This window comes from Gopherus evgoodei, chromosome 8, assembly GCF_007399415.2.
Source record: "Gopherus evgoodei ecotype Sinaloan lineage chromosome 8, rGopEvg1_v1.p, whole genome shotgun sequence".
Lineage (NCBI taxonomy): Eukaryota > Metazoa > Chordata > Testudines > Testudinidae > Gopherus > Gopherus evgoodei.
The window spans coordinates 74,720,380-74,732,667 of NC_044329.1; the positions used below are offsets into that span (position 1 = coordinate 74,720,380).

The 12,288-nt window shown below is 40.7% G+C and overlaps 1 protein-coding gene across 1 annotated transcript in view; it reads left to right on the plus strand.

Moving 5' to 3' along the window:
* SASS6 (SAS-6 centriolar assembly protein) overlaps positions 1–12,288 on the plus strand; it is a 32,030-nt gene that overhangs the window by 370 nt on the left and 19,372 nt on the right. The window contains 11 exon segments of the mRNA XM_030573922.1: positions 3,128–3,160; positions 3,162–3,186; positions 5,077–5,109; positions 5,111–5,157; positions 6,155–6,259; positions 6,908–7,079; positions 9,873–9,900; positions 9,903–9,949; positions 11,349–11,468; positions 11,589–11,780; positions 12,077–12,271. Coding sequence (XP_030429782.1) covers positions 3,128–3,160; positions 3,162–3,186; positions 5,077–5,109; positions 5,111–5,157; positions 6,155–6,259; positions 6,908–7,079; positions 9,873–9,900; positions 9,903–9,949; positions 11,349–11,468; positions 11,589–11,780; positions 12,077–12,271 — 997 coding nt within the window.

Sequence of the window (12,288 nt, forward strand, 5' to 3'; positions counted from 1 at the left end):
GTACCCTGGGGGGCTCCCCAAACAGCATCCGCCGTAAGGGGCAGGGGCAGCCCTGCAGCGTTTCTCTGCAGCCCGGGCACCGTGGCACAGTCCTGGGGAAATGCCGGGTCTCTGCGAGTTTATCCATGGCCTGCAGCAGGGCCAGGAGCTCATCGCCACCCAGCGGCTCAATGCGCGGGGTTTCCGGGATTGCCATGGAGTCTCTCGGACATGCAAACAGTAGAGGCGGCTAGTGCAGCATGGGCAACCCTGTCCGGTCGCTGTAGGAGCGCGCACTGCTGCATTGGCATTTCCAGGATGTCCCAGTGTGTGCTGAGTGCTTGGCTTGCGGACGTGTAAGGCGTTTACAATCGGAAGCGCAGAGCAGACCACCTGTAAACTGTTCGTATTAACTCTAGATCTGGGGTATTCAACCCCTTTTCATTTGCAGACCCCTAAAAAATTTCAAATGGAGGTGCTGACCTCTTTGGAAATATTAGACACGGTCTGCAGACCCCCAGGGGTCCATGGATCACAGGTTGAAAACCACTGTTGTAGGCAGATCCTCGGCAAACTTGTCTCCCTGTTCACTGGAGAATTATCCACTTCCACTCAAACCAGAATAACTACTTAAGCTCCTAGCAGAAGTGTTGTGGTAACATAATATTAGCTGTTTTTCTCTGTTTCTATGCACACTGGTATCTGGGGAGGTGATGAAGGAATTTATTCTCCCCAGAGTATTTCTATCCTAAAATCCTCAGTTCTGAGGCCTCCCCAACCAGATGTCTCTTAATGCACCAATTGGGAACCAAGTCCATTAGCTAGAACTTAGGATGTAGCAAGTGAGTTGCCAAATAATGTTTGGCTGATGGTGTTTGGGAAAGTCAGGCTAAAGCTTCAACCTAAAGGAAACACTGTCAATCTGAAATATAGTCAATTTCAGAAACTTAGGCCCAGTCTAGAGAGTGTGTATTTTTGTGTGTAATTTCCTAAGTTAAAAACAACAACCTGAAAGCAGAAATTTCACAATGTGGAATCACATTGACCCATATGGTTCATGAGCAGGGTTAGAAACTATAGATTCACATTACAGTCTTGTTTCACTTGAGCTAACAGTAGTAACTTACAAAAGTAGTAGGTTGTCATACTCCATGTGGAACAGCAATGAGAGGGTGAATGACAGACACTTTGCCAGTGGGTTTCATAGATATTTGCTAACAGCAGAAGAATGCTGAGACTCGGGCATCTTGAGTTCCATCCAGGTTCTAGAGAAGAGTCTATTCTAATGGTCATAGACCCTTCTGCCTATGTCCCTGGCTTGTCTTCCTGCCCCATCCTTGCTACTATAGCTCCTTGGCTTTTTCTCCTTCTCCAACTCCTAGCCAGTCCCAGTCTTTCCCCTATTTTGGCTCCCAGTCTCCCTGCCTGGAGTCCTCACGCCAGTCTCCCACCAGGCTCCTTGTCCCAAACTCACATTCCTCCAAGGACCTCCTCTAATCTCAAGTTCCCCTCTCCTCACGTATTCCCAGCTCCTAGGATGTCAGGTGTCTGATTTCTGATTGAAACTTTGGTTGAAAGGGACCCTGGCAGCTCTGGTCAGCATTGCTGACGGGATGTTAAAAGTCCAGTTGGCTGCTCAGTGGGGCTAAGGCAGGCTCCCTGTCTGTCCTGACTTGGCTGCTTCCAGAAACCACACAGGCATGTCCAGCTCCTAGGTGCAGGGGCAGCCATGGGGGCTCCATGCACTGCCCTTGCCCTGAGTGCTGGCTCCGCAGCTCCTATTGGCTGTGAACCATGGCCAATGGAAGCTCCAGGAGCGGCACCTTGGGGCTGGGGGAGTGTGCATAGTTGCCTGGCCGTGCCTCTGCCTAGGAGCCAGACATGCTGGCCGATTCCGGGAGCCACCTGGGGTAAGTGCTGCCCAGCTGGAGCCCATACCCCTTGCCCCCTCCCACACCCACTCTCCTTCCCAGAGCCCTCACACCACCCTCCCACACCACTGCCCTGAGCCCTCACCACACCCCCAGATGGAGATCACACCCTCTCCTGAACCCCAATCCTGAGCCTCCTCCCACATCCCAAACCCCTTGGCCAGAGCCCCCTCCTGCACCCCAAACCACTCATCCCTGGCCCTACCCCCAGAGCCTTCACCCCAGACCACTCAGCCCTCCTGCACCTCAACTCCCCTGCCCCAGACTGGTGAAAGTGTGTGAGGTTGGGAGAGAGCAAGTGACAGAGGGAAGGGGGGATGGAGTGAGTGATGGTGGGGTAGGGGCAGGGCAAGGGTGTTCAGTTTGTGTGATTAGAAAGCTGGCAACCCTACCAGCTCTTTGTCCCAGACTGTTACTTCCACTGCCCTGCCGTCGTCCAACTCTAGTCGCCTCTGCATCTGAGTGAGGCAGCTTCCTTCTCCATGCTGCCTGAGCCCAGTATAAGGAGCACTGGGAACACCTGAGTCTTCCTCCTCTCTGTTCTTGTGCTTGTCACCACTGGGACCCACAGAAATTGCAAAGAAAGTCCAGCTCATCATGTGTAGCAATTTTGGAGACTCTAACGGTCTCTGTTGAGCATGTACAAATTGAAATTTTTCAGAGGCTTATAATTTGATCAATTGGGGTAGTTTTTCATAGGTATGGCAAAAGGTTGCATCCCTTGCAAATTTCAAGCCCTTGCTCCAAAGCATGGGCACACAAACTTCTCAGTGCGATTGGTGTAACAATTTTTTAATATGAGCAAAACAATATATTTTCCCCCAATCACATACTTGAAAATGGCTGCTACATTTTTGTTAAAATTATAAAATAAATAAATAAAATCAGTCTTTAGGCAAGAGTCTGGCATGGGAATTTCAGCCTGAATCCTTAAAGTCAGGTAAAGTTATAAGCAACTAAAACCAGGGTGTTATAATGTGAAGTACTGGGTAACCCTAATTATAGATGTTGCTACCAGCTCCAACTATAATAAAGTGCTTCCAATATTTCACTTGGGGTGGTATTCTGCAGTCTCTTACTCCTCATTGTTAGAAATGGTTTCTTGACTTTTGATCTAAATTTTCCTTTTAAGCTACATTATCTTTATTTAAATAATTGTTTGAGGAACGAGGTCTTGATTTGATGATAGTACTTTACAGTTGCATATTTTTACATAGGAGGATAAATGTTCGAGTAGGATTGAGCTACAATCACATCTAATCCTGTTCATAAAAAGGTGTGTGGTGTTTTCTTTGCTCTTCCTTAGTATTTTAAATATCTTCTTACTGACATGTAAAGAGAAGCAACATCAAGTTTTACTACATTTGTCATTTAGCAGGTTAGGGTCTTAAAAAATCTTGTGTTTTATTAGTATTCAGCTTTGTTGGCATGTGTTCGGTTAGGTTTTTTTCTTTGCGTTATTAGCCCTTTATCTCAGTTTTACACTTTTGTAACATATGATGCATTTGAGGTTTGGTAACCACCAACAGTTTAGAGAGCCCATGGCTAGCAACAGAAGTTTGGTGTTTTTTTTTTTTTCCAGCACTGACCCATCTTCATTATGTTTGACTCTTAATTCTTAATTTAGAATTCTAAACTGTTGATTTTAAAGATGTTGATGTCTGAATGTCACACAATTCCTTTCCTATTTAATTAAAATAAGCACTTCTTCATGATATGGTGAATGTAATACGTTGTAATTTTATAGATAGCTGTGCTAGATATTTTGAACATATGTAGCCCATCATCACAGCATCATTCTGCCTATTGCAAGACAAAGGCCTCATAATGTTATTTCTAAATATCTTGGACATGCTAAAAAAAAAAAAATAATAAATCTGGGTGAGACTATCACCCTTTTCCAGCCCTTTACATTATTGTGGCCTTTTTACACAGCATAAGGGGACTTTAAAAGCCCTGGTGCCAAGTGGGGGAGAATTCCCACAGTGCAGGAATTGAGGAAGACAGCAGTCACAGGTTGTCTTCTGAGGGCTGTCTTGCAGGTCCTCGTGTAGGTGGTAAAGCTGCAGCATGCTGTGGAGAATCTGGGTTGTACTGCTGCATGTAGGAATGTGGGACAAGCTGCCATATTTTAGAGACAGGCCCCCAGGGCTATGTAACTTATTCTGGGGTGCAAGCAGCCCAAAATTGAGGATGCAAAGATGGTTTAAAGCAGTGGTTCTCAGCCTGTGGTCCACAGACTCCTTGGGGTCTGCAGACTATGGCTACGTCTAGACAACCTGCCGTATCGGCGGGTTAAAATCGATTGCTCGGGGATTGATATATTGTGTCTCATCTAGACGCGATATATCAATCCCCGATCGCACTTATATCGATTCTGGAACTCCACCAACCCCAACGGAGTTGCGGAATCGACAGGGGGAGCCGCGGACATCGATCCCGCGTGGTGAGGACGGGTGAGTAATCCAATCTTAGATAGTCGACTTCAGCTACGTTATTCACGTAGCTGAAGTTGCGTATCTAAGATCGATTTCCCCCCGTAGTGTAGACCAGCCCTATGTCTAAGAGGTCCATGAAAGACTTAGACTGAAAACTGATTGAACAGAATTCTTCTATATGCACAGACAATAGATTTCCAAAGGAATCCGTACCTCCATTCAAAATTTTCAGAGGTCCCCACCACCATTTGAAATTTTTAGTGGTCCGCAAAAGAGAAAAGGTTGAGAACCACTGGTTTAACCGTAACCCTCTCCGTCGGCCTGTGAGTTCTGTGCTATACCTCTAATGCTAGCATGCTTGTTGACATTTCTGTAGTTTCCATTCATTGGTTTCTGTTCTGTTTTTAATGCAGTCCATTTTTATCATTTGTACTCGGAACAGTCAAATATAGTCCAATAAATACCTTTGCTTTGGAAATCTTCGCTGTTGAAGTTAACATGGCTTTGCTTTAAGAATACAATCTCTTTGTGGAGGTAGTTTTTTCTCTTTGTAGTATTTAAAATAGAAATTGTTCTAAAATGCATATAACAATGTTCTTTTCCCCTCTTGTTAGTGGTCATAGGAGTCTTATTTGCTGTAGAAGTTAAAATATTTTTGGGTACTGCCTGAGTATATTAATATAACTAGTTTATAATGTTTAAAATAATATTAAAAATGTTTATTTTAGGACTTAGTTGTGCAGTTAACTGATGATACTGACCCCCTTTTTCCTTTATAACCTGGGTATATCTGAGGAAGATTTTCAAAGGTAAGATGTCAAGTTAATGTGGTTGTTATGAAACATTAAGAAATGGTAATAAAAATGGATATTTTTTAATTTAAAAAAGTTCTGCTTGACAGTGAAATAGAACTTGGCTCTTTTTGCATTTTTCTGCCATAAGATTGCCACTATTTGTCTTGAGTAGAGCACTAAGCATTCTCCTCCATGTATAGATGGGAAAACTGAGGCATAGAGAGGTGAAGTGACTTGTCCAAAGTCATCCAGGGCAGTGATGGAACCCTGGTTTCCTAAGTTTCAGTCCAGTGCCATAACCACTAGACTACACTGCCTCATTTTTGTACATCTCAAACCTTTTCTGGGTGTTTGTGACATTTCACAAGGATTTCGGTTGGAATAGTCTCAAAAGGATTATTTCTAGGAGCAAGGGTTCATAGAATTCGGCCATTCAATTAAAGATAAATTTTGGATCATCACATTGTTGGGTCTCAATTTAATAGTAATCACTCAGGAAAAGACCTCAGTGTGGACAGCTCAATGAAAATCTCTGGTCAATATGTAGTGGCAGTTAAAAAGAAGAAATAACCCCCAAACTATTTGTATTACAGTAGTTTGAGAGGTCACAATCATATCTGCTCCATTATGCTAGGCTTAATGTACATACACACAGTAAAAGAAAGTTCCTGCCTCAAAGAGTTTGCATTGTTAAGTCCCCTATTTAGTACGTGTATCCAAGTAATTGTTAATCCTATACAAATAGTGTGCTCAAACAAGATTTAATTGAAAGATACATATTGTTCTCACATAATTTTGTTTAGTGAAAGCTAATTTGCAAAACATTCAAAATTAAAATACCACACCTCTTGTGATTGTGATTAGCTATTTGACAGAGTTTCTTTTGTATTGTGGATTAAAAATTGAAATGATAGGTGTTAAACTTTTAATGAATAATTAGTAAAATATTTATTTAGTGCAAACAAAATATTTGATAGGAATGTAACTTGTGTTTCCCCTCTTTCTTATATAGTTTAAAATGCCAGCAGGGTCTTTTGGTAGATTTCTCTGCTTTTCCACAAAGATTTGTAGATCTACTTCAACAGTGTATTCAGGAACAAAACAAAGATACCCCAAGGTAATAATGTTTTGGTACCGCATTACTAACTTTTAAAAAAATTCTTAAACAAAATACGCACACAATAATCCAAGCACTCCAAGAAGCAAAATAAGACCAAGGAAAGTCAATGGGACTTAGGCTTCAAGTGCCTAAGTCACTTTTGAAAATGAGAAGTTTCACTTCAGTGCCTTTGAAAATGTTACCCCTTATCCAGTGTGTTTATTTTTACAAAGTTCTCTTAAAGTGCATGCATCTTTAGAGGTCTTTTTATTTGCAATTTCAAATATAACATGAGTGACTCACTTTTATAAATCTCAGAAAAAGCATATTCATACATATTCACTGGCTGTATTTATTTATTTATTATTCATATAGGAATCTTTTTGGTGCTAGCATTATACGATATTTATGTGAAGATACTGTTGTAGTATCAGATTCCCTTTTATGTTAACATAACATTAATTTGGTAAAGATTTAGGCCCTGATCCTGCAACTGAATCCAAGCAGGTGGGGCTTCTGGAACTATACAGATCCAGTTGTGTGATAAGTGCCTTGATGATGATTATTTTATAAAGTGGAAAAGAAACCCTGAAATTTACAGATAGTTTTGTAAACAAAGATATGTTATGTACTAAATGTGGTTCTATTTCATTTGTGTTTTTTAAGGTTTTTGCTGCAATTAGATGCTTCAGCATCTGTTTTAGATCACACACCTGCTTTTTTAAATGTAGTGGAGACAAATCCATTTAAACATCTTACACATCTCTCACTAAAATTTCTGCCAGGAAATGATGCTGAAATAAAGAAGTTTTTAGCAATCTGTTTGAAATGTATTAAGGTAAGATTATAGATTTGTAATATCTGTAATTAGATCCTGATCCTCCAAACACTTATGTTGTGGGTTTTATTTAATTTTGTTTTGGTTAATTTTAGTTCATGTTGTGGCTTTGCAAATAGTATAGGTATATATTGTAATTAAATCAATACACTCTCTCTAAGAATAAAAGTATCAAAGGCACGTGTTTTAAAATAGCTATCAAATTATTAAAAATATCACAATTTGAGATTAAAAAAGTCACTATTAATCACAGTAAACAATAGAATACCAATTTAAATTTATTATGAATATTTTGGGATTTTTTTCTACGTTTTCAAATATATTGGTTTCAATTGCAACACAATACAAAGTATACAGTGCTTACTTTATGTTGTCTTTGATTGCAGATATTTGTAATCTACAAGTCAAAGCATGAAGTGGCATATGAATGTTTAGCATCTCTGGTACATAAATACCTTGCAATGCCAGCTACAATAGTGCCATGCGAATGCCTGTTCTTGCTTTTCAGGTGACATTATAAATAAGAAGCAGCAACTTTATCTCCCGTAAATGTAAACAAACTTATTTGGCTGAATAATAAGAGTTTTTGTTTTTGAGTGCAGTTATGAAAAAAAATCATGATAGATAGCACTACTGTACTTTATATGAGGTGAATTGAAAAAATACTTTTTTTTTACAGTGCAAATTTTGTAGTAAAAATAATATAAAGTGAGCACTGTTACACTTTGTATTCTGTTATAATTGACATCAATATATTGAAAAGGTAGAAAAACATTCAAAAATTAATAAATTTAAATTGGTATTTTGTTAACAGGGAGATTAAAACGTCGGTTAATCACTATTTTTTAAATCTAGTTAATTTGTTTTTGCGTTAATCTGTTGCGTTAACTGCAATTAATAATGGCCTTAATTTAAAACAAAATCTGGTCATCTGAATTGGCAGAAATTAGACATTTTAGATATATGATGAATGTGGCAATGCAATTGCTGAGTTAATTGAGCCTCTCAGTATTGGTTGGCTTTGTGCTGACCCGCTGTACAAATGCAAGAGTAAAATACTGTAAAGTTATAGATTTTGATCCTGCTGTTGGATCCGCACATGCATACGATGCATAAGTACAGAGCCTTCTTTAATTCAGTGTGGTTTTCCTTTGCCGTTTATAGATTGGAATGTGAAATTGATGTGCTCGGTAGCATATCAGGTTTAAATAATGTTATGAAATGAACAATGATCTCAGAGTTTGAAAAATCCTCAGCCTGTAGGCCACATCTCACTAATTTCTTCACACACAATTTTTGTCTCCTTTTTATTTTAGTGCAGTGTAAATGTAAACTGCCTCTGTAACCAACTGTTTTTAAAAGAAAAGGTTCACAAAGATTTTTGCCCTTAAACTCTAGGTTAGAGTCTAAGTTCTCTCTAAGCGGTGTGGCTTTGCAGCAGGCTATCAGGGGCCACGCAGGCATGCAGCAGGAAGAGGTGGCTCTCCTCCAGCCCTGGTCTTGGAGCTGCTGCTGGTGGGGAGAGGGGGGAGGAGTTCTTTCTCCCTGCTGCAGCCTGGGACAGCCTGTACCCCAACTCCCTCATTCCCAGCCTCCCCCAGAGCCCACACAACCAGCCCGAGCCCCAACCCCCTCCCGCACCTCTGCCTCAGTCCTGAGCCCCCTCCTGCACTACAAATCTCTCATCCCCAGCCTCCCTGAGAGCCCACACCCCCAGCCAGATCCCTCAGTCTCTCGCACCCAGCCCCCTGCCGTAGCCCTGAGCCCATCCTGCCCTTCAAACCCCTCATCCCAGGCCCCACCCCAGAGCCCTTACCCCCCCCCCCACTCCGAACCCCACCACATATCACCTCTGTAGTGGTGCACGTAACAAAATTAATTCCGCACATGGATAAAAAAATAGAGGGAACATTGTTCAGGGTTCTCAAATTCTTTTGCTGGGACCTCCTTTGAAAATTTTCAGGCTGTGAAGACCCTGCCCTCCCCTACTTCTGCGCATTTGCTGGAGTCAGTGCTGCCTTCAGAGCTGGGAACCTGGCCAGCGGCTGCTGCTCTCTATTCACCCAGATCTGAAGGGCTTGTGGTGGCAGCTGGAGCCCCAGCATGCATGGGGGCTGGCAGCTTGCAACACTCCCATAATAACCTCATGACCCCTAGTTTGAGAACCCCTCATCTAGGTCGGGGTCGGCAACTTTGGCATGTGGCTTGTCAGGGTAAGCACCCTCGTGGGCTGGGCCAGTTTGTTTACCTGCCATGTCCGTAGGTTTGGCCAATCGCGGCTCCAACTGGCCGGGATCAACACATTCCTCAACCCATGCAGTTTCCTGCAGCCCCCATTGGCCTGGGACTGCGAACCACAGCCAGTGGGAGCCACGATCGGCCAAACTGCAGACACAGCAGGTAAACAATGGCCTGGCCTGCCAGGGTGCTTACCTAGGGAGCGTGTGCCAAAGGTTCCCAACCCTGATCTAGGTGTTAATGCAATTCCTTTTCAAACAATAGTTTAAAGTGCAAAAATCCTGTTTTCTTGAGGAATCTTAAGGAAAACAAACTTGATTCAGATTTGTCTAGTTGTACTGAATTACTTTTTTACAATGGAAAAAAGGTTTTGACTTTAGGATTCATGAAATATAATAATTTAGTATTTAGGCTGTCTTGATAAGAATTTGTTATTAGCGTAATGGACATGTATTTTTGGACTTTATATGTAGAATAATGGAATATGGATGCTAAATAATGTTTTTAAATTGGAAAATAAGATTTTATTGATTTTAAAATGTCAACTATATGTAGGAAGAAAAGTCGTTATTGGAACAAAAGCTTAAAAAACTGAAGATGACCTTACCAGACAGCTGAGCTATACACAGCAGGTAATTGATGTTAGGCCTTCTTGCCTTTGGTATAATAAGTGTTCAGTCTTCTTCTGAATTTTCTGTATATCCTACCACATGTAAAGATATACTACAAATTGCAGAATTTCAGTAGGGTCCAATTTATAGACCACTTCGTAAAATATTATCTGTTCTTATTTTGTATCTAATCTTATTCTGTGCATTTATTTTGAATTTTGTGGCCTAGGGTGCATTTACTGCTGGTGGCTAATAGAGGTCTGGTTGGTTACATGGTGCTGAGAAACAACCAATTTTGGCAGGGCAGAAGGAGGTAAAGTGAAGTTCAAAAGTAGCCAGTGTGATGAATTGTTCTGAAAGGTCAAAACATCACACTAAACACAACTAAAACCACTTTACTTTTCCCCGTAAGTACCAGCTGTAGTTGCCATAGAAATATTATGTGATCAGATATAAGAGAATAAGTAGTTCACAAGACTGTGTCTCTATATTGAAATGTGTCACACAATGGAGATATTTCGGAACCCTTTGCTTTGTGTTATGTATGAAGCAAAGAAAAATATAATGAAAATTGTTGATATTTATGTTCTAAAATTCCATTTAAGATGGATGGTGGGCCCTGTTGTGGTTTCACTCCTTTTTAAAGGATGACAGCTATGGGTCATACAGTAAAGCTACACAGACTGCACTTTGGTCATTCTTAAGTTATTGAGCCTCAGGGTATGGCTACACTCGAGTATAGTCACAGCGCCTCTCCCAGCGCTGCACGTACTTCACCTCCTCATGGGGTTTAGCTTGCAGCGCTGGGAGCTGCGCTTCCAGCACTGCGGCACTGTTTACACTGGAGCTTTACAGCGCTGTATCTTGCAGAGCTAAGGGGTGTGTGTGTGTTTTTTTTTTTTCTTCCCACATCCCTGAGCGAGAAAGTTGCAGCGCTGTAAAGCGCCAGTGTAGCCAAGGCCTGAGTGTTCATTTTTTTCCCCCTTCTGTGAGCTTGTCAGACAGCTGACATTTTAAAAACACAATTCTTTTTTAATTTTTATAGAATTGGAATTACTGTATACTTCTGTCATGCAAATTTAAAAGAAAAATGCTACCAAGAAGTGTATTTTTCATACTGAAAAGTTGGTTTTTACAGTGCTGTGGGGCCTGGTTGTTGAGTGTATTCACTTTTACTTTCTCTGTGGTTAGAGCATAAGGTTGGAAATTATGATTCTTTTACCAGCTTTGTCATTGTTTGATGACCCTGTGTTTCCTGTCTGTAAAGCTGAGATGTATCTCACTTGGTGGTGTGAGGATTCAGTTCATTCTGTAAAGCACTTTGAGCTCCTTGGATGAAAATCACAATATAGTGCAAAGTATTATTCAGTATAATATGATACATTTTTCAAGATTCTTTATGCTGTCTCAACAAACACAGAGCTTGTCAGAAAAGAGCCGGGAATTAGATAAGTTGAGAAGTGAATGGACGTCACATACAACAATGCTAACAAATAAGCACACTCAGGAATTGACAAATGAGAAGGAAAAAGCTCTCCAGGTATGAGAACTGAAGGAAAATAAACCAGAAATATTGGTACACGTTTAGTAGTTCTTAGTTTAAGGTTAGGTTCACTGAAGCACTTCTTCCTTTGTTTTCCAACTTCTCTTTTCATTATAGGTGCAGACTCAGTACCAACAACAACATGAACAACAGAAAAAGGAATTGGAAAGCTTGCATCAGAAAAGTATCCAACAGCTACAGAATCGACTGTCAGAACTAGAGATTGCCAACAAGGACCTAACAGAAAGGAGATACAAAGGAGACTCCACAATTAGAGAACTTAAAGCAAAACTCTCTGGGATAGAAGATGTATGGAATGTTCATTTGTATTTTCAAATCAATATTTGTATAGGGATAACATGATCAATATACTCAGACAAGATACAGTGTAATCAGTGTAATACAGTGAAAATAGTGTAATACAGTGAAAATACAGCAAATGTTCAGGTTGTGAGAATCCATACTTCAGGTTCTGAAGTATTTATTTTTACAACCTATTTCTATTGTCTTATTGATATCCTTGGTTAAGAGTTACTTATGTTTATTCAAATTTAAGTTTATTGCAGTGTGTTTGGGTTTTTTAATATTTTTTCCAAATGTTCTAGGAGTGCCAGAGAGCAAAGCAAGAAGTGCTGTCGTTGCGTCGGGAGAATACTACGCTGGATGCTGAATGCCATGAAAAAGAGAAACACATTAATCAGCTACAAACACGAGTTGCAGTTTTGGAACAAGAGATCAAAGATAAGGACCAGCTAATTATTAGGACAAAAGAAGTATTAGATGCAACACAAGAACAAAAGGTTCTGTTACTTTCTAA